Source organism: Manis javanica, chromosome 4 (genome assembly GCF_040802235.1).
Source record: "Manis javanica isolate MJ-LG chromosome 4, MJ_LKY, whole genome shotgun sequence".
Lineage (NCBI taxonomy): Eukaryota > Metazoa > Chordata > Mammalia > Pholidota > Manidae > Manis > Manis javanica.
Genome location: NC_133159.1, coordinates 138,020,091 through 138,039,673, shown reverse-complemented (window position 1 = coordinate 138,039,673; position 19,583 = coordinate 138,020,091). Strand labels below are relative to the sequence as shown.

The following is a 19,583-nucleotide window of genomic DNA, read 5'->3' as shown; positions in this document are numbered from 1 at the left end:
TTTTGAGGTAATTTTTGTGTATGGTATGACATAGTGGTCCAGTTACATTCTTTTTCTTGTGTCAGTTCATTTTCCCCAACACTATTTATTGAAGAGACCGTCCTTTCCCCATTGTATATCTTGCCTCCTTTGTCATAAACTAATTGACCATATATGCTTGGATATATTTCCGGGCTCTCTGTTCTGTTCCATTAACCTATATGTCTGTTTTTATGCCAGTGCCATACTGTTTTGATTACTATAGGTTTGTAATATAGTTTGAAATCAGGGAGCATGATGCCTCCAGCTTTGTTTTTTCTCAAGATTGTTTTGGCTATTTGAGATCTTCTGTGGTTCTGTAAAGATTTTAGTATTGTTTTTCTATTGTATTTCTGTGGAAAATGCCATTGGAATTTTGATAAAGATTGCATTCCATCTGTAGTTTGTATGTGGTATTGCTCCGGGTAGTATGGACATTTAAAAAAACATTCCATTCTATGAGCATGGACTGTCTTTCCATCTATCTTCAGTTTTTCTCCAGTGTCTTACAGTTTTCTGTGTACAGGTCTTTCACCTCCTTTGTTAAATTTATTCCTAGGTATTTTATTCTTCTGATGATGCAGTTGTAAATGGGATCTTTTTCTTAATTTTCTCTTTCTGATAGCTTGTTACTGTAGAAAAATACAATAGATTTTTATATATTGATTTTATCCATGCAACTTCACTGAATTTATCAGTTTTAACAGTTTTTCATGGAGTCTTTAGAATTTTCTGTATAGTCATGTTGTCCACAAATACTGATGGTTTTACTTCATTCTTTCCTATTTAGATGCCTTTTTTTCTTTTACCGGCATAATTGCTCTGGGTAGTTCTTCCAATACTGTGTTGAATAAAATTGGTAGAATGGTCATCCTTATCTTGTTCTTGATCTTAAGAGAAAAGCTTCCAGCTTTTCACTGTTGAGTATGATGTTAGCTATGGGCTTCTCACATATGACCCTTACTATGTTGAGGTACATTGCATTTATACCCATTTTGTTGAGAATTTTTATCATAAATATGTGTTGAGTTTTGTCAAATCCTTTTTCTGCATCTATTGAGATGATGTTTCTTGGCCTTCATTTTGTTGATATGGCAAATCTCAGTGATTGATTTGGTATGTTGAACCATCCTTGCATCCCTGTAATAAATCCCATTTGATCATGGTATGATTCTTCTAATGTGTTGAATTTTGGTTTGCTAATATTTTTAAGGATTTTTGCATCTATGTTCATTAAGGATATTGGCCTGTAATTTTCTTTTTGTGTGTGTGATGGTGTTCTCTGGTTTTGGTGTCAGGATAATGTTGGTCTCAAAAATGAGTTTGGAAGCATTCCCTCTTTAATTTTTTAGAAATATTTGAGAAGGATAACTGTCAAGCCTTTTTTAATGTTTGGTAGACTTCACCAGTGAAGCTGTCTGTTCGTGGACTTTTGTTTTTTGGGAGGTTTTTGGTTATTGACTTAACCTCCTTATTAGTTATGAGTTTGTTCAGATTTTGTTTCTTCATGATTCAGTCGTGGAAGATTGTGTGTTTTGAAGTTGTTCAATTTGTTGTCACATAATTAATTGTTCATAGTAGTCTCTTAAAATCCTTTGTATTTCTTTGGTGTCAGTTGTAATTTCTCCTTTTCCATTTCTGATTTTATTTATTAGAGCCCTCTTTTTTCTCTTAGTCTCACTAAAGGTTTGTCAATTTTATCATTTCAGAGAACCAGCTCTTAATTTCATTGATCTTTTCTCTTGTCCTTTAGTCTCTTTCAACTATTTCCACTTTGACTTTTATTATTTCTGTCCTTCCACTAACTCTGGACTCTACTTGTTCTTGTTCTGTTTACTTTAGGTGTAAAATTAGATTGAGATTTTTCTTGTTTCTTAAGGTAGGCCTGTACTGCCATAAATGTTCTTAGAACTGCTTTTGCTGCATCTGATAGATTATGGTATATTGTATTTACATTTTCATTTGTCTTACGATGTTTGTTGATTTCTTCATTGAGCCACTAGTTGTTCAGAAGCATGTTTAATCTCCACATACTTGTGGATTTTCTAGTTTTCTTATAATTGATTTCTAGTTTTATACCACTGGGGTCAGAAAAGATAATTTCTATGATTTCAGTCTTTTAAAATTTATTGAGACTTGTTTTGTGGCCTAGTGTATGATCTATCTTGGAGAATGCACCGTGTGCATTTGAGAAGAATCTGTATTCTACTTTCTGATAAAATGTTCTGCATATTAAGTCCCTCTCATCTAATGTATCATTTAAGGCTGATTTTTTTATTGATTTTCTGTCTGAATAATCTATACATTGATGTAAGTGCTGTATTAAAATCCCCTACTTGTATTACTGTATTGCTGGCAATTTCTCCCTTTAGGTCTGTTAATATTTGCTTTATGTATTTAGAATCCCCTATGTTGAGTACATAAATATTTACAATTGTTGTATCTTCTTGTTGGATTGATCCCTTTATCATTATGAAATGCCTAACCTTGTCTTTTATTACAGTCATTGTTTTAAAGTCTGTTTTGTCTAATATAACTATCCTAGCTTTCTTTTGGTTTCCATCTGCATCTTTCTACATCTTCATTTTTAGTCTGTGCATGTCCTTGTATCTGAAGTGAGTCTCTTTTAGCCAGTATGTAGATGGGTCTTGTTTTATTTTCCACTCAGCCACTATATGATAAATTTTGATTGGAGAATTTAGTCCATTTACATTTAAAGTAATTACTGATAGGTATGCTGTTTTGTTCATTGTTTTCTGGTTGTTCTGCAGTCTTCTCTATTCATTTCTTCCCTCGTTTTTTGACTTTCTATAGTTTTATGCATAGATTCCTTTTTCATTATCTCTTGTATGTTTATAATTGGTTTTTGCTTTGGGGTTACAATAAGGCTTATATAATGGCATATACGGTCTATGTTAAGTTGATAGCAAATTAAATTTTGATTCTGAGTTTCATTCTGAAGCTATATTTTTATCCCCTCCATATTTTGTTTTTGATCTCACATTTTACAGGTTTTTTTTAATTTTGTGTATCCCTTATATTTTTATACTTTTGTCTTTTAATCTTCATACTAGCTTTATAAATGATTAACCCACTTCTTTACTATATATTTACCTTTACCAGTAAAGTTGTTACTTTGATATGTTTTCTTATTACTAATTAGTGCCTTTTATTTTCAGCTTAAAGAAGTTCCTTTAACATTTCTTGTAGGGCTCAGTTAGTGTTGATTAATTCCTCTTGCTTTTACTTATCTAGAAAACTCAATCTTTCCTTTAATTCTAAATGATAACTTTGCCAGTAAAGTATTCTCAGTTGGAAGCTTTTTCCTTTCAGCACTGAATGTATCATGCCACTCCCTTCTGACCTGCAATGTTTCTACAAGTGGATTTTAATACCCTACTTACATCAATGGATAGATCATCCAGACAGAAAAATAAAAAAAGAAACATTGGCCTTAAGTGACACATTAGATGAGGTGGACTTAATAAATATATGCAGAACATTCCATTAGAGAAATACACTGTTAGTCTCATGGAAGTTCCCTCGTAAGCTGTTTTTCTCTTGCTGCTTCCAAGATTCCCCTTATTTTGACATTTTAAGTGTAACATGTCTTAGTATGAGTTTCTGGTTCATCTTCTTTGGAACTCTCTGAGCTTCCTGGATCTGGAGTCTGTTTCCTTCTTCACATTAGGGGAGTTTTCAGCCATTATTCCTTTAAGTTTTCTGCCCGTTTCTTCTTCTGAGACCCCTGTAATGCAAATATTATTCCCACTTTATGTTGTCCTACTGGTCCCTTAAGCTATCTTCACTTTTTTTTTTTTATTAAGGTATCATTGATATACACTCTTATGAAGGTTTCACAAGAAAAACAATTTGGTTATTACATTCACCCTTATTATCGAGTCCCCCCCATGTCCCATTGCAGTCACTGTCCATCAGTGTAGTAAGATGCCACAGAGTCCCTATTTGTCTTCTCTGAGCTACACTGTCTTCCCTGTGACCCCACACACACCATGTGCACCAATGATGATACTCCACAATCCCCTTCTCCCTCCCTCCCCACACACCTCCCAGACCCCTTCCCTTTGGTAACCACTAGTCCCTTCTTGGAGTCTGTTAGTCTCCTGCTATTTTGTTCCTTCAGTTTTGCTTTGCTGTTATATTCCACAAATGAGGGAAATCATTTGGTATTTTGTCTTTCGCTGCCTGACTTATTTCACTGAGCATAGTACCTTTTAACTCCATTCGTGTTGTTGCAAATGGTAGGATTTTCTTTCTTTCTTTATGGCTATCTTCACTTTTTAAAATTCTTTTTTCTTGTTTCTCCTCTATTTGGGTGAATTCCACTACCCTTTCAGCTCGCTGATTCTTCTGTTTCATCTAGTCTGCTTTTGAACTCTAGTGTTTTTTGTACTGTTTTCTTGAGTCTGTGACTGCCGTTTGGTATGTTCTTATATTTTCTGTATATTTGTTAAAGTTCTCACTGTGTTCATTTAAATCCACTTTTGTGATTAAAAACCAACTTTTGATGGCTTTTCAATACTCAGCATCTGATCCTATAAATGTCTAAATGAACACATTTTTACTTAGAACTATTTCCATAAATGTATGGGAGGTAGAATGCTATGTATGCGGCAGTAACAACTGGATGGTTGGTAAAATTATTTACCAAAGTATAAAACAATGGCAAAGGAGGTGATTTAGAAGAAAGAATGATTTCAGCCATGTATAGTTTATCTGCATTTCCAAGGTGGACATGTTTATATATACAATCATGTATGTAAACATAGATTTACACATGCATAACAACAAAGTCTAGAGTGTATACCAAATTCATAGGCAGTTGGAGGTGCTGGAAGGGAGGGCCTCCACTTATTTTATGTATTTCTGATTATTTGAATTTTTTTCCCAAGAAGTATATTTCACTTTTATAGAAAGGACTTAATGCTTTGATATCAGAGACTTAGGTTCAGTATAGGTGAGATAAAATGAGGGCCTGAATTAAGGCAAATATAATGGAAAATGGGGAGATGTGGGGGGAAAACTAAGTGCTACTTTTCTCAAAAGATGGCTACCAAGTAAAATATTTCAACAAAAAAAAAATGAGCCTATTAGACAAAGCTTGTTTATTCTGGGCTTGATAAATTGAGATGATGGAAACTGCCTTTTGAAGGCAGTGCTTAAAACCACATTCTACTTAACAGAAAAAGAAGAGGATTCTACAAGTTGTGTTATCTATTATATTTAGCTTTATTGCTACAATGAGCACCACCAAGAAAAATTATTTTTCTCTATTTTAACAATATAGTAATATAAATCCTTTAGTATATATGGTATTTATTTAGTATACATGGTAAACATCTAACTACATTTAAACATGTTTTCTCCATTAACATGTTCAAAGCAGATGGTTTTACAACTTGAGCAAATAAATTAATGTAACATTAGAACATATATTAACCTCAAAATTTTAAGGTTCACTGTCAAAAACTAATTCATAGAAGGCAATAGCTTGTAATAATGAATCATATAACTCTTCTGCTCTGTATTTTTCAGTAGACGCAAACGTTTGTCTGTAGCGGACTATCTTATCTGATGGGAAGAATATCCGGGGCTCTTCCTTCAATACAGACTCTGCAAGGAGCTGCTTCACTATTTCTTTCCCACTAGTTCGTGTGTCACTAATCATCAGTTCAAAGTGCCTCCCCACTGCATTTCGTTTCATGCTCAGCACATGATGCTGGCCATCCTGGGCAAAAGTTTTATTTAGTAAGGCATAGAACATGGCTTCCATGATATGAAAATGTAACACTACAGGAAACAGAGATGAGTTCTGAACTGAAAGTCCTATTTTTTCCAGAACATAGAAGTCGGCTTTAGGTATCTTTGAAATGACTGAAGAAATCTTAAAAAAAAAAAAAGAGTAAGTAAGCAGAAGAAATAATCCATTTAATTTTACTGTTTGGGTCCCCTCTCTGTCCCACTTCTATTTTTAAAATATAACCATGTAACTTACATTATATTGGTATTGACAATTTTGAAGTAATTGAAAAAGCATTTTATGGAGTATCAGGATAGCCAAGTTTGATCATGGGAATGTCAGGAACAAGCTGAGCCATTTTGTCCTACGTATTAGTTTGTTCATCTGTAAAATGGGCTTCATAATTTTTAAAGTCTATTGGCTTTAAGATCAGACTTCAAACTTTTATCAACCTTTTAAAAATCTCTAGGGTAGAACATTGAGGAATTGAGAGGTGCAACTACCTTACCTCTTTTAAATAGACAGATGATGTGTATGTTCCTTTCATCAATTGACAACATTCATTTTGCTGCCAGTCCAGCACTGCCAGTTTATGATCAACGTGAGCCCAGGCAACTCTTCGAGTACCAAAAACAATGGATACAATACTATTAAGTGCCTAAAACAAAAAGGCTGGTTTAATTACAAGTGTAACCATAAAAAAGTTAAGCTACAAATTTAGAATGCCAATTTAGTTCATATAACAAATATATTTACAGTTTATGAACTGAGAATTTTTAAAGAAATGTGAAGTAATTATTATTAAAAGGTAACCAGTAGCAATCATTTTATAGACAAAGAACCTTTACTTGTCCTCACCACCTAGCTCAAAGTAGGCATTCAAATATTCAAATGTTGCTGGAGACTGTGCTAGATACTGGGAAACAAGGAACATAAACTGTACATTACAAAATGTCACCATACAGCGGTTACACTGTAAAGAGAAACAGTCACGGAAGATTTATTGGAGGACTAGACTAAGTAAAATAGTAAACAGGAAGTTATTTCACCCTGATGACTGCCAATATAGGCTGTCTGACACCTCACACTCGAGTAGTGAAAAGGGGAAAAAGGATAGAAGGGCAGACAAATTTCTGCAGAAAGTATCTTGTTTTATCGTGAGAGCTACAGGGAGCCACCTGTACAGTTCAGAAAGTACAGCTGTGTGTAAAATGGACTTGAGGCTAGATGAGAGACAGGTTTGTGTTAGGTACCTGTTATATGACAAAGTATTAAAAATGTAAGATGGTAACAGTGAAAAGGAACAAGAAACAGATCAGAGATAAAGGGAGTAGAATTGATACATGGGAAGGAGGAGCCTACGTTAAGCCAGTCTATATCAGTGATTGGCATCATTAATCAAGCTAACAGGCAGATCAACTTGGGAAAGTGATTTTGATATATTGAGTTGAGGTTGCCTATAGGGCTTCTACGGGGAGATGTGTAATATATAATGGGATGTATGGATTTAGCTCTGTGCCAAGTCGGCTGGAGATATAGGACAATGGCATCTCCTTACTCCCACATGGCTCATTTTGTTACATGGAGAAATTAATATGATCTGTAGGTACAGAGGCAGATGAAGAACACTGTATCATCTTATGTCTCTCATTCACTGCTAAGGAATGGATAAACATCCACTACAGGCAGAATAGTTTGGATACCTGGACAACTATAAAATACTGGCCTTCTTTTGGTTCTTTTCTTTAGCTGAATTATTTTTCAAGCTTTAGTGTGAGAATTAAGTGTAATTCTTTAGTGTAAGAATTACTGAGCCAATATCAGGAACTTATATTTGCCTGTGACTCTTCAGGCTGCTATCTAGGGAATGCTCCTGTATGTGGGGGCTTAGTGTCAACTTAAGGTCCCTGTATGCTGCTTGGCCAAACAAAATGGACACTGAAGCAGCAACACCATGAAGTTACTTTGTTAAGGGCCCAACACTTGCCTACAGGAGGAGTTCCAGATCAAGGGGGGATGGCCAGCTATAGGACCTCCAGTGCTCAGTCACTGGGTGGGTGCAGCACCAGGTAAGAGAGGCCTTGGTTGGCCATCTTGATTCATTCAAAAGGGCAACTGCTGAAGGCTGTCAGCCATTTATGCTTTCTGCAGAAAGTTCTTTTAAATGGAGTTATCAGTGGCCAGGAGAATCTTTTCAGAAACATTGACAAGTAACATCTAAACTAAGAATGCAAACATTTATTTATCAACACATACGTTGTAAATAGCTCATTTAAAATTTTTTTTTATATATCAGAGTAATATGAAACCATAATAAAGGCAAGAAACAAACGTTGCAAAAAAAGAATTACTGAGCCAGTTACACAAAGTACTTCATGAGCAATACGTTCTTTCAAGGACTTTACCTCATGATTTTCTCCATATAAACTATAAAACAGGGCCCTCTAAATAAGATGCAACTCCACTATAATCTGAGGATAAACAGTAGTTTTAGCCATAAAACCATACCCTACAAAACTGGCTTCAAATGTCAAGATCAGTAATAGCAGGATTTATATCTGGTGTCCATGAATGGGCTTAATGAGATCTCCAAGTCCTCTGAAAGTATATGCAAATTCTCTGTATATGTGCTACATACACAGTGTGTGTGTGTGTGTGTGTGTGTGTGTATCCCCTTCCTCTCCCCACCCCACCCCATGTGTGTGTGTATCCCCCTCCTCTCCCCACCCCACCCCAGCTGCTAAAGGGTCCTTAGCTTTCATCAGGCTTTCAAAAACTATCCATAATCCACACAAAACAACTACCAGTCTGGAAGAAACTGATTACTGTTACGGGATAAAAGAATAATTTACCAATTAATGCTACACAGGACCTAAATTCCTCCAAGGTTTAATATTTCCTGTGCCAAGAATGCTAATATTAATTTTTTTAAGACAACACTGAAAAAGATTTGCTTTTTAGAATGCTTTTTAAGAGAGAGAAGGGGAGACAGAAAATAACTTTAAATTCTGCTGGAAATACTGCTATGACGTTCTAAAGTCACACTTTCACCATAACCCATCTTTGCATCCTAATTTCTCATTACTCCCAACATAACCCCCAGACACAGCCAGGTATATCCTCAACATTTCTCTTAAGTAAACTTCATACTCACAGACCAGACTTCTCTCTCCCCTAAACTGCCAATTTACTATCTGTACATCTCATTCATTGGTACTGATCATATACTACTTTGTACAGCAGGTTGTTTATATATAAGTATGTCCAGGCTCACCAACTACACTATAAGCTGCCTATCTCGGTGCTCAGAATAGTGCTTTGCAAAGTAGGTTCTCAACTGTTTAGGCAGTATAACAGACATTAAGAAAAACAGTATACCTTAAGTCTCTCTCTTTCTATTTCTGGTTTGATGAGCTTTCTCAGGACCCGGTTGTCCTGTAACTTTTTTTTCCCTTCAGTCTCTGGACAAAGAATGGCGTTACAAACTTGAATAGCAGATTTATACTGGAACAAGGGCACATTTATTAAACTCTCCAAATTCTGAAATGGCCCAAACTTTTCTCTGTGCTCTATAATACTGATGGACTGTCTTCCGCGAAGCAATCTGAAAGCGTCAAGTTCTTTATTAGATGCTGTATTCAACACATGCAGGATGGTAGCCTGCTGTTCTGAAGAGAAGAGCTTGTCAAGTGCATTTCCAGACTCCTTTGTATTTTCATCACCAAAAGCAACATTGGGAATAATTTCCTTAGGTGCAGTAGATTTTTTCCGATAGCAGGAATTATGTAGGGCCTGGAATGACCCTAATGGAACTTGAAAATATCTCCACCTCCCTAAAAGGAAAATTTAGCAAAATTTAAGTTGAGGTGTCCTAGTTCCTTTTAATGTTAGTTGTGGCTTAACCAGAGCTTTTGCAGAGTGACAGACTTTTCCGTAACTTAAGAACCAGTAGACCACATTCATGAGAGATGTCTTCTGATTTTTGTGAAAAGTCCTAAGTTTGCTACTTCGAAATTTTTATGCCCATCAAGAAGCCTGTATTTAAGACGATTTCAACTGCTTAACATTTTTTGACATTTTTTACTGTAGTGGGATCTTTTTATAATTAATACCTTGTTAACAAGACTTGCCTTTACTTCCATTTCTACTAGTTGCTCATCCGGTGGAACCAAAAAAAATTAAACTGAGTATGTTTATAAATGTTTTAGCTTAGTGGCCGACTTAAGGGCGGTTTTTATCTCCCGTACACTTTTCAAGATTTCTACCATGCCTGTTTCTGCAAGCAATAAAAAGACTATATAAAGAATAACTTGCAAAACCAATGGAAAGTCACTATGACACTGCAGCCACAGGAAAATAATGCAGCCGGATGTAAGCAAGCAGCTGTTAGCCTCAAACTCTCGGCCCGCCGCCCAGCCGGGGAAGCAGCAGCTCCCGAACCCCCGGCGTAGGAAAGCGTAATCGCTCTGACGCCCGAGGTCGAAATCGTCCCAGTAGCTCAGCCGGGACTCCAAAAGGGAGACCTGGACATGGGACCTGAGCGAGGAAATACTCCAGACCAGAGGCTACCGGCAGACGGAAAATTAATCAAGTATTCCAGGCACCCTACCTCCTGCCAAAAGGACAGTAGGAACATTCATCTTCCAAGTTCAGTCGGTAGGTTCCCACAATCCAGTCCTCCCCCACTGACTTCCGGTTCCTGCATGCTTAGCCCAAAAGAGCCCGGCCTTTGGGCGGAAATATTCCCGGCGAAGCGGCGTTCCGGGGCCAACCTGACGTGAGTCCGGCTGAGCTGTAGTGGGACGCGGTCGGCTGTGGGCGGTCGGGCGCACGCGGGCCGAATCCCTGTGCCCGGACCTCGAGTCCTTGGCTGTTGTGCAGACTTATTTCTTGGCCCAGGAAGGGTTCTCGCCCCTAACAGCCCCTGACCGCGAATCTCTGAAAAGAAAACACCTGGGCCCGTTTCAGCCTGTAGTCCTCAAGGTCACTCCTTCCGGGGGACTCCCTGGGTTTATTCTAAGCAGAGATTTATGAGCCTCTACTGGGGCCCGGCGTGGGGCGTAAGGAGTGGAATTTGGTGGGGAGCATAGAAAGGTACACAAATAACCTTTTCACCAGAGAGAATGGAATAACTGGGAGGGATTCGAGGTGTTTCAGAAGCTCGGCAGGGAAATGGCTTCCAGGCAAGGGGTGTCAGGGAAGGGCGAGGTAGGAGGAGGTGGCTTTGGTCTTGGGCCTTGAAACTCGGAGCAGTATTCCATTTGGAAGGGCTGCAAGGAGATGAGGCTTGCGCTAGACTAGGGCCCTGAATGCAGACTGCAGCAGTTGAATAGCTCCAGGTAGCCAAAAGCCACTGACGCTTTTGTAGAATTAGTCTGGAGATGTGTCTGTAGAAAACGCCATATATAGAAGTGCAAGGCTGGATTGGAAGTGAAGAAGGAGAGAAGAGGGGAAGCTTAGTGTATCATCCCAAGGGACAGGCAATCATAAGGAATTGAATCTAGGAGGTGTAAGGAGAGTAGAAAGGAAAGGATTCCTTCTGGAAGGTGGTGAGATTTAAGCTAGTTTTGTAAAAAACAGGGAAGCCAGGAGGGAGGTGACTTTTGGAGGGGAAGGTGGTGGATTTGTGGTTTTATGAGGTGGCAATGTCTGTGTCAGTATAGTCCAGGAAGCAGTGGGGATGTGGGGAATTGTGAGTATTCATAAGAATTACTCGTGGGAATTCTAGAAATCTTGTCAATTTCTGGGGTACTTAGGAATCTAACGAAATAAAGCCAAGTTTTGTACGATATCCTCCAAATCAATAGGAAATAATTCTCTTTTGACTCCTGGGCTTATTCTGCCTACTGAGGTGTAAGTTGAACTGTATCCTTCAAAAAAGATACATTGAAAACCAGCCCTCAGCACTTAAGAATGTGACTCTATTTGGAAATAGGGTCATTGCAGACATAATTAATTAAAATTAGGTCACACTGGAGTTGTGGTGGGGGAAATGGCTAATCCTATGTGACTGGTGTCCTTATAAGAAAACAGCCATATAAAAATACCACATGAAAACTGAGGTGGAGATTGGAGTGATGCATCTACAAGCCAGGAAAGGCTAAGGATCACCAGTGGGTCATCACCAGCTAAGAGAGAGGCATGGAATAGATTCACCCTCATGGAATAAAGGCATGGAACCAACCCTGCTTACACCTTGATTTTAGGTGTCTTTCTTCCAGAACCGGGAGAGAATAAATATCTGTCGCTTTAAGGTACCAGAATAATTAATGGCAATAAAATCAGGATCCCTCTGGGAGCTAGCCGCTGAAGGGAATGTGGTAATTTGTTACAGCAGGCCCTAGGAAACTACTAAGTGAGGCCATAGGCACCCTGGTGATTAATGCTTTCAGAGATGAGGTCATTCACTGGCAAAATGCCACAAATCCGTTGCTAAATGTACAACCTTAGACAGTTTCTCATCCTCTCTGACCTGAGCTTCCACATTTGTTAAATGGAGATAGGGGTACTTACCTCACAAAGCTCCTAAGAGGATTTCTTAAAAACTGGATGCAGAGAGCCTGGCTTATAATAAGGGTTCAATAAATAGGAATTCCCCCATTAAAGCGTTAACACTTCTTGGGAGCAAATTGTTAGTGAACTTGAGGGGAAACTCCCTTATTCCTCAGAGCATTCATTCAGAATTACTTTGACCTGAGGTTGGAAGTGGTAGAGAAAGAGACAACCACTGTGCATGATTTACTGTAAACCAGAAGCCGGGTGTTCAAAATGAAAGTCGTCATCTTCCCCGGAAACCAGCCCCCTCACACTTCCCTGTTTTTTGCTGCCCCGATGCAGATGTCCCTGGTTCTTCCTACTCCTGTCATTATGCCTAGCCAGTTTTCTAGTTCATATGTTTTTAAAACTTTCTTGACAGTGGCCCAGGTCATATAGATGTACATGTGACACAAAGTCTTCATTTGAAAATACTGTGTTCTTACATATGACACACCTTCCTATTTTCTATTTCGTTTTTTAAAATAAAACACTAATCCATTTTTAAACCTGCAGGACATCAGCTGGATCTATCTAGTAGCTAGGTAGATACATAGGTCCAAAACTAAGGGAGAGGACTGCCCCGGGAGGCTGTCAGCATACAGAGATGGCACTTGATCACTTGAGAATGCCTGGCGTGAGCCAGGGATATGGATAGTGTAAGAAAAGCACAGTGAGTCAAGGAGAGACGGAGGTGAGTAGAGGATTTGGATTCCCAAAGATTGAGAAGCAATGTTCAGAGAGATTTGAAAGGAAACAGGACAAAGTCAAGTTAAGGAACCTGAGGACATATAGGAGTTTGAGGAGGGAAGGGATTAAAAGAAAAAAAGCTGGGTTAGTTAGAACCACTAAAATGATACTAATTTCATGACTACTGCATGGCAACTTGTACCTTAAACACACGAAATTCTATCAGCTTTACCTGCAAAATGTCTTTTTTGTTTCTTCCTTGCTGTGGCCACCCCAGTCAGAGCCTCTCTGTCCCTCACCTGGGTTCTTGCAACAACCCCCTCACCCCGATTTTCCAGCTTTCTGTCAGCCTAACCCCTCCGTGTCCTTTACACACACCCTACCTGCCCTGACCAACAGCCCCACTGAAGGGGCCTCACCTTAATCTTCCAGCTCTTTCTGTGTCACCATCAGGAAACTCACTGTGGCTTGCAAACCCACAGCGGAGCCCCTCCTCCTTCCTGATAGGTCCCTGGCTGTAGACAGGTGGCAATGTCTTCTGAGAAGATGACCAAAATAATTCATGGTGATAAAATCAGGTTCCCTCTGGGAGCTAGCCCTAGAAGGGAATGGGAGCCTTTTGCAGGGCTGGTTTTATGCTCTTGCTGGAGCTCTGGAGCTAGTTAACCATGTGTGTGCCCTTTGTAAAAATTCACCAAACTGTATGCTTATTACTGTGTTCTTTCCTGGATGTTTGTAATACCTCAATAAAAGCTTAATTAAAAAGTTACTTCTCCAAGTTATTTGAACTAGATATGCATCATGCAGGTTTTGAATGCTTATTGATACAGTCTACTGTATCTAGTCCTCAAAGCCATTCATCTCCTCGAAGGTAGCAAGAACTCCCACAAAAGGGCCACCAATTCTTGGATAAATCTTTCAGGGTAGGGGCACAGGATGTATCTTTCTCATTGCCCCCCTTCCTCAGTGATGTTTTGTGGAAGAAAGATAATATTGGTCCTACTATTCTTAGTCTGGGATAGGTTCTGTTTTTTTCTGCTTTTATATTATATTTTATTACTGCTTTTTAAAGTGTGGTACACAACCAAAATTAGTAAGCAAGTGGTCAAAATAAAAAACAGCGTTCACAATTTGAGACCCAGAATGAGAATACTTGGGTTCCTCTCCAACACTGCTAAGTTTATATATGTATATCTCAATTTATTCCTATAGAGACAGTTTCCTCTTTGGCAAAATAAAGCTGAAAGCACAATGCTTATATGTTGTTAGAAAAATGAAACTATATAAATCATTAGTAAAATAGAAAAATGTTATGCAATGAGAGATGTTATTAATTGGACAATGGACTATATAGATTGAGATGAAGCATAACTGAAAAATGACCTCAAGACAACAGTATCTAGATGCCTTATAAGGTAGTCCTTTATGTGATTAATTTAAGTATACCTAAAGGAAATAGAAGTTTTAGAATTTTGAACGCAATTTTAAAACTCTAGTTCAATAGGATAGCATCCCAATGTTCAAATCAATTTTGCAACAGGTATCGCTCTAGTCCCTTCAACTGTAGTGTGACTGAAACATACGACTAACTTCTCACTCAGTGCTCCAGCTAATGACAGAAAATGTAAATACTCAATGACCTTGTGTTTATTCAGGACTTATTTTCTGACTCCAGATTTCACAATTGGATTTTTAACTGTCTAGATTCTCTGTTGTGTTGTTGCATTTTATTCAGAATGCAAACTCCCATAAGCCAGACTGCCTGTGTAATGGGGCTCTGAACTCTGCTCAATTCAACCAGCATTTTTTAATTGTGGCAAAATTCACATAATATAAAATTCACCATTTTATATTTTAAAATATAAAATATAACCATTTTAAAGTGTACAACTCAGTGGCTTTTCATACATTCACAATGTTGTACAGCCATCACCACTATCTAGTTCTAGAACATTTTCAACACCCTAAATAGAAATCCTGTATCCATTCAGCAGTCACTCTCCAGCCTCCCTCTCCCCTGGCCACCATGAATTGGCTTCCAGTCTCTATGGATTTGCCTATCCTGGACATTTCGCATAAATGGATCAACCAACATTTTCAGGCCCAGGGCTTGCTAGGCACCAAGGGTACAAAGATGAATCTGACAATCTGCTCTTAGTGAGATCACTGCTAGTTGGGATGAAACATTAACAAAATCGTAGTACAATGTGATGATTACTATAATAGAAATATGAACATAGTGAGAAAATACCTAAGGGAGCTAAAGGCAGGCTGGAAGAAGTACGATTCAAATTTGGGCATGGAGGCAGGAGTTTGCTAGATCAATGGGAGCTGGGCAGGGGGGAGGCATGGAGGAGAAGGGAACTGCAGTAGGAGAGGGAGCAGTGTGAGCAGGGCACAACAGCCCGGAGCTGGACCACATATGCTCAAAGGAGGTGGACAAAGCACACCGAAGTATGTTACCATCCCAGTGCCTTTGCACTTGCTCTCCCCTTATCCCAAGACACTTTTCCTTTAGATAGGTGCCTGGTTGGTTTGACCCCTTCCTTCAGATCTTTGCTTCAATGTCACCTCAGAGAGGGCTTCGTTGAGCTCCCTAAGAAAGCAGCATCTTCCATCTCTTACTCTGCTTTCCTGTGTTGCATTTATCACTCTGGTGCCATATTGTATATAAGTATATTGGGTTTCTCTATTCATTTTCTTTCTCCCCCACCTGAAGTTAAGACCATTTGCTTTGTTTCTAACTATATCCCCAGTACCCATAACAGTGCCTGGCACATAGGATGCTCCCTGTAAGTATTTAATGAGTGAATGAGCACTATGGCAGTATTGCAGCAGGGAGTGCCTCTGGGCTCTGAGCTGGTTCCTGTGGAAGACCAAATGATACCAGATATACAAAATATAGGTAAACTCAATCAGATTCTCCTGCTTGGATGCTTGACTTTCCACTATTTCACATGCCTGCCTGTTATTTCTTTCCTTCACAAAGGAAAATGCTTTTGGGATACCAAGTCCTCTCATTTGATTGTTTATTATTTTATACCCATACTCATCTCTTAATTTATTTAGCAAATATTAATTGAATCCTTGCTATGCAGCAGGCAGGTGCTGGGGATACAACGGAGGGCACACCTGACCCTCACATGAAGCTTTAATGAATAAGGGAGATTAGAAAACCAGTGAGTAATTACAGGACAGTGGGATGCTGGGAAATACAGGGCCGAAGAGGGAAAAAGCTTTGGACACCAAGATACTCATGATAGCATTATGTATAACAGTGAAAAATCAGTCACAGTCTATGTCCAACAACAAGGAAATATAGTTATCCCATGGAATATCACATAACTATTAAAATGTCATGAGGATCCTTTCGTAGTCCACAAGCATGATGATTTGGGGGTTCACACTTTTGCATGACATGTGCCTCCCTCAAACCTTGTTACAATGCTGGCACGTTATGTGTCTTGACTTGAAAAATAAAATAAGAAGGTGCCATGAAGTATCTAATATGATATAAAAGACATTATGTTAAGAAAGTTTAAAAAGGACATAAAACAGTATGAAAAATATGGTCCCAACCATATAAAAAGACCAGATGGAAAATCATGAAAATGTTCATGAAGACTAGTCATGGCACTATTAAAAGAATAATATTCGGTGGAACTGCGTGACATTACTATTTTTGTAAGTTAGCTTCATGTGGTTCGACCTGATAGATCAATTAAAAGGGTCCAAGGCAAGCTTGGGTTCGGGTCCCAGCTCCAGTGCCGCGTATCACCCAGCACGCATCATCACAGTTGTGTAACCTTGGACAAATTTAACTTCTCTCACAGGTGTCAGTTGTCTCATCTGTAATATGAGCATAAAAACAGTCTATACCTGAAGATTGCATTGAAGATTAAATGAAATAATGCCCGACACACAGCAATCCCTGAATAAATGGTGTCCGTTAGTGTGGGTGGTGTTTTCTTTCTTCTTTACTGTATTCTCTAAATTTCCTACAGTTGCAGTTTTTTTAGATGCTATAACTAATAAACATGGTTGTTTAAATTTTTAAAGGGGTTATGATCTATTCTCTGGGGATTTTAGCCCAGTCCAGGAATGGCAATATGGTTGAAAGCCTTTTTCCTGTCTGGGCCTGGGCTCAGCTTAGCAGAGACAGTGGTCCTGAGAGCTGGCTGTGCATTTGTGCTCTGACGGACCCTGGGAGCTTCTTCATGTACAGAGGACACTTTGTCCCAGGACCTGGACTGTCCACTCACCCCAGACCGAACACACGGGGAAGACTGCCTCAGCCCGCCCGGCCCCTCAAAGCCCGTCCCCTGGTCCCAGTGCTCGGCAGCTGCCCTTGTCACGACAGCCTTCGGAGCAGCCTCTGGTTCCGGAACACAGAGCTGTGCTCAACCCTAATCATGGCCAGTACCCACAGATGAGCTTCCGAGTTTCTTTTGTGGTGATGGAAAACTTCTGGAAGTAGATGGTGGTGATGGTTGCATAACATTGTGAAGGTAATTAATGCCGCTGAATTGCACACTTAAAAATGATTAAAATGGCTAATTTTATGTTATGTAATTTTTTTTTACCATATTTTTTTAAGTGAAAAAGAAAATTCAGGAAAGGAAGGACTAAAGGCGGAGCAGGCTTGTCCTGTGGGGTTTGGGACATAACGTGGGGCAGGTGGACACCACAACAGAGGCGCCGGGTTTGGGCCCCTGCTCCACCCCATAGTCAGCTCTGTGACCTTGGAACACTTCACTCCTCTGAAGAGAACTGCCCTCAAAGGACTGTCCAGGAACTCCCTGTAAAACACTCAGTAATTGTTAACTAGAATTACCCTCTCTCCTTCCCTTCTCCCCACAAAAGGAACGAAGGAAACCCATCACAAACCAAATACTATAGTACATTTTTTCTTCCTCTGAGGATGCCTGAAAAATTCACCTGAAGGTTTGAAATTCTGTTAAATGGAAACCTTCAGAAATAAGGACAGGAAGAAGGAAAATTAAAGGAATCGCTCAATCTCTGGCTCCTCACCATGAAGGAGGTGCTATATTTTCCCTTGGGTCAGTTTTGTGGGACCTCCAGGAGGGGACGCTGAGACTCAAGGTGCCAAAGAACAGCTCAGTGGGACAAGGGTGCACAGAATGGGGAAGGCTGGGGGCGCCCAAGCACCACCCTCATCATCACAGTGTTTCCCAGTATTGGGCAGCAGAGGACTGATGTCCTCGGCCTGTCTCCTCTTCATCCCCCCTGCACCGCCTTGCCTTCATACCTTAGGTTGCCTTTCCCATCTTTCTCCTGGGAGGTTTATTTCTGTCCCTTTTTTCATCTGAAGCAGCGGAAATGAATCGTCTTTTGGACTGTTTGGTAAACAGGTCCGTGTCCTCTGACCCCTCTGGGCGCTCTTACTGGTGCCTCTGGAGCTGCTTCTGGCTAGGGCACACCCCCCACAGTCAAGACCCTCCTGGATGGTTATTCTTGGTAATGATCCCCACCCCTGGGAATGGAGGCTTGACCTCCTCCACCCTGGGGAAGATGGGAAATGACACACAGCATTCCAAGTGATGATCCCCATCCCATGAGCTGACCAGCGGGCAGAGAAAGCCATGGTGTTTTGAGGGCTTTGTGTGCCATGGACTAGCATATCTCAACCACCCTATTAGGCTATCTCGAAATCCCCATTTTACAGATGAGACATTCAAGGGCCAGAGAAGTGCAGGAACTTGCCTAAGGCCACACAGAGAGTGACAGAGCAGAGATGCAAAGCCTAGCTTCCTGGAGTCATTCCATTAAACGATGCTGCCCTATGGTGGGGAGAGGGGTACGCATGTGTGCTGAACTGGGTGTGCAAGCAGGTTAGCTAGGACACCAGCGGCAGTCCATCAGGATGGAAACCTAACACCTGTGTGCATGAAGCATATGCGTATAACAGGTGGGTGTCACCTACAGAGGGGGTGGCAATATGTGCAGTGTGTGCCTTACCAGGAGTTGGGGGAGTCACTGAGCATGGTGTCAACGAGGGACAGCGAAGGGGGGGAGTCGAGATGAATGAAGTGCCCAGATTCAAAACTACCTAGGCCCTGCCCACACCTCAGTCATGCAACTACTACTGTACTTCTAAAAATGTGCTGGTGCTGTTTCTAGGAGCTATGTGGGATACAGAAATAAAACTACTGACGTCAAGCTATCTAGTGTGGGCATGTGTGTGTCGCGGGTGGGAGGATTAACACAAATATATAAGTAACTCTAATGCTAGGTAGATAAAGTACTGAGGGTCAAAGGGAGGAGCTATAAAGGTTTCTAGGGGGACCAGATGCTGGGGAGGTTACTGGAGACTGGGTATCAAGGAGGGCTTCCTGAGGCGGCGGTATTTGAACATCTCTGTCTCTAAGTAGGTGAAAGATCTATATCAGGAGAGCGCTTTAACCGAAGTGGATCCAAGGAGCCCTGAGACGCAGACATGTGCCCTCATTCTGCTTTTACGGAGGTGGAAACAGGCCCAGAGAGGTTGACTAGGTTGACCATAGTCACGCAGCTAGCGAGCGGCGGACCAGGATTTGATCCCGGGTCTGCGTGGACGACT

General features: G+C 40.1%; 1 protein-coding gene and 1 non-coding gene across 2 annotated transcripts; one reads left to right on the top strand and one right to left on the bottom strand.

The window, feature by feature from the left end:
* Nucleotides 1-3,795: 3,795 nt before the first annotated feature.
* TEFM (transcription elongation factor, mitochondrial) lies at nucleotides 3,796-10,494 on the bottom strand. The gene is made up of 4 exons (XM_017679085.3): nucleotides 10,389-10,494; nucleotides 9,158-9,612; nucleotides 6,288-6,437; nucleotides 3,796-5,923 (listed from the first exon to the last, which is right to left on the bottom strand). The coding sequence occupies exons 1-4, from the start codon at nucleotides 10,417-10,419 to the stop codon at nucleotides 5,489-5,491; spliced, it is 1,071 nt and encodes a 356-aa protein (XP_017534574.3). The 5' UTR covers nucleotides 10,420-10,494; the 3' UTR covers nucleotides 3,796-5,488.
* A 5,873-nt stretch (nucleotides 10,495-16,367) lies between these two features.
* Nucleotides 16,368-16,473, top strand: LOC118969100 (small nucleolar RNA U13). The gene has a single exon (XR_005057001.1). It is a non-coding gene; the product is annotated as a small nucleolar RNA U13 (small nucleolar RNA).
* Nucleotides 16,474-19,583: the final 3,110 nt, after the last annotated feature.

Excerpts from the sequence above, each read along its gene's own strand:
- TEFM (XM_017679085.3), bottom strand. The coding sequence starts at position 10,419 with ATGAATGTTCCTACTGTCCTTTTGGCAGGAG. Across the intron at positions 9,613-10,388 it reads TACTGTCCTTTTGGCAGGAG|GGAGGTGGAGATATTTTCAA; the intron begins GTAGGGTGCCTG and ends TTTTCCTTTTAG. Across the intron at positions 6,438-9,157 it reads TAGAAAGAGAGAGACTTAAG|GCACTTAATAGTATTGTATC; the intron begins GTATACTGTTTT and ends TTTTTGTTTTAG.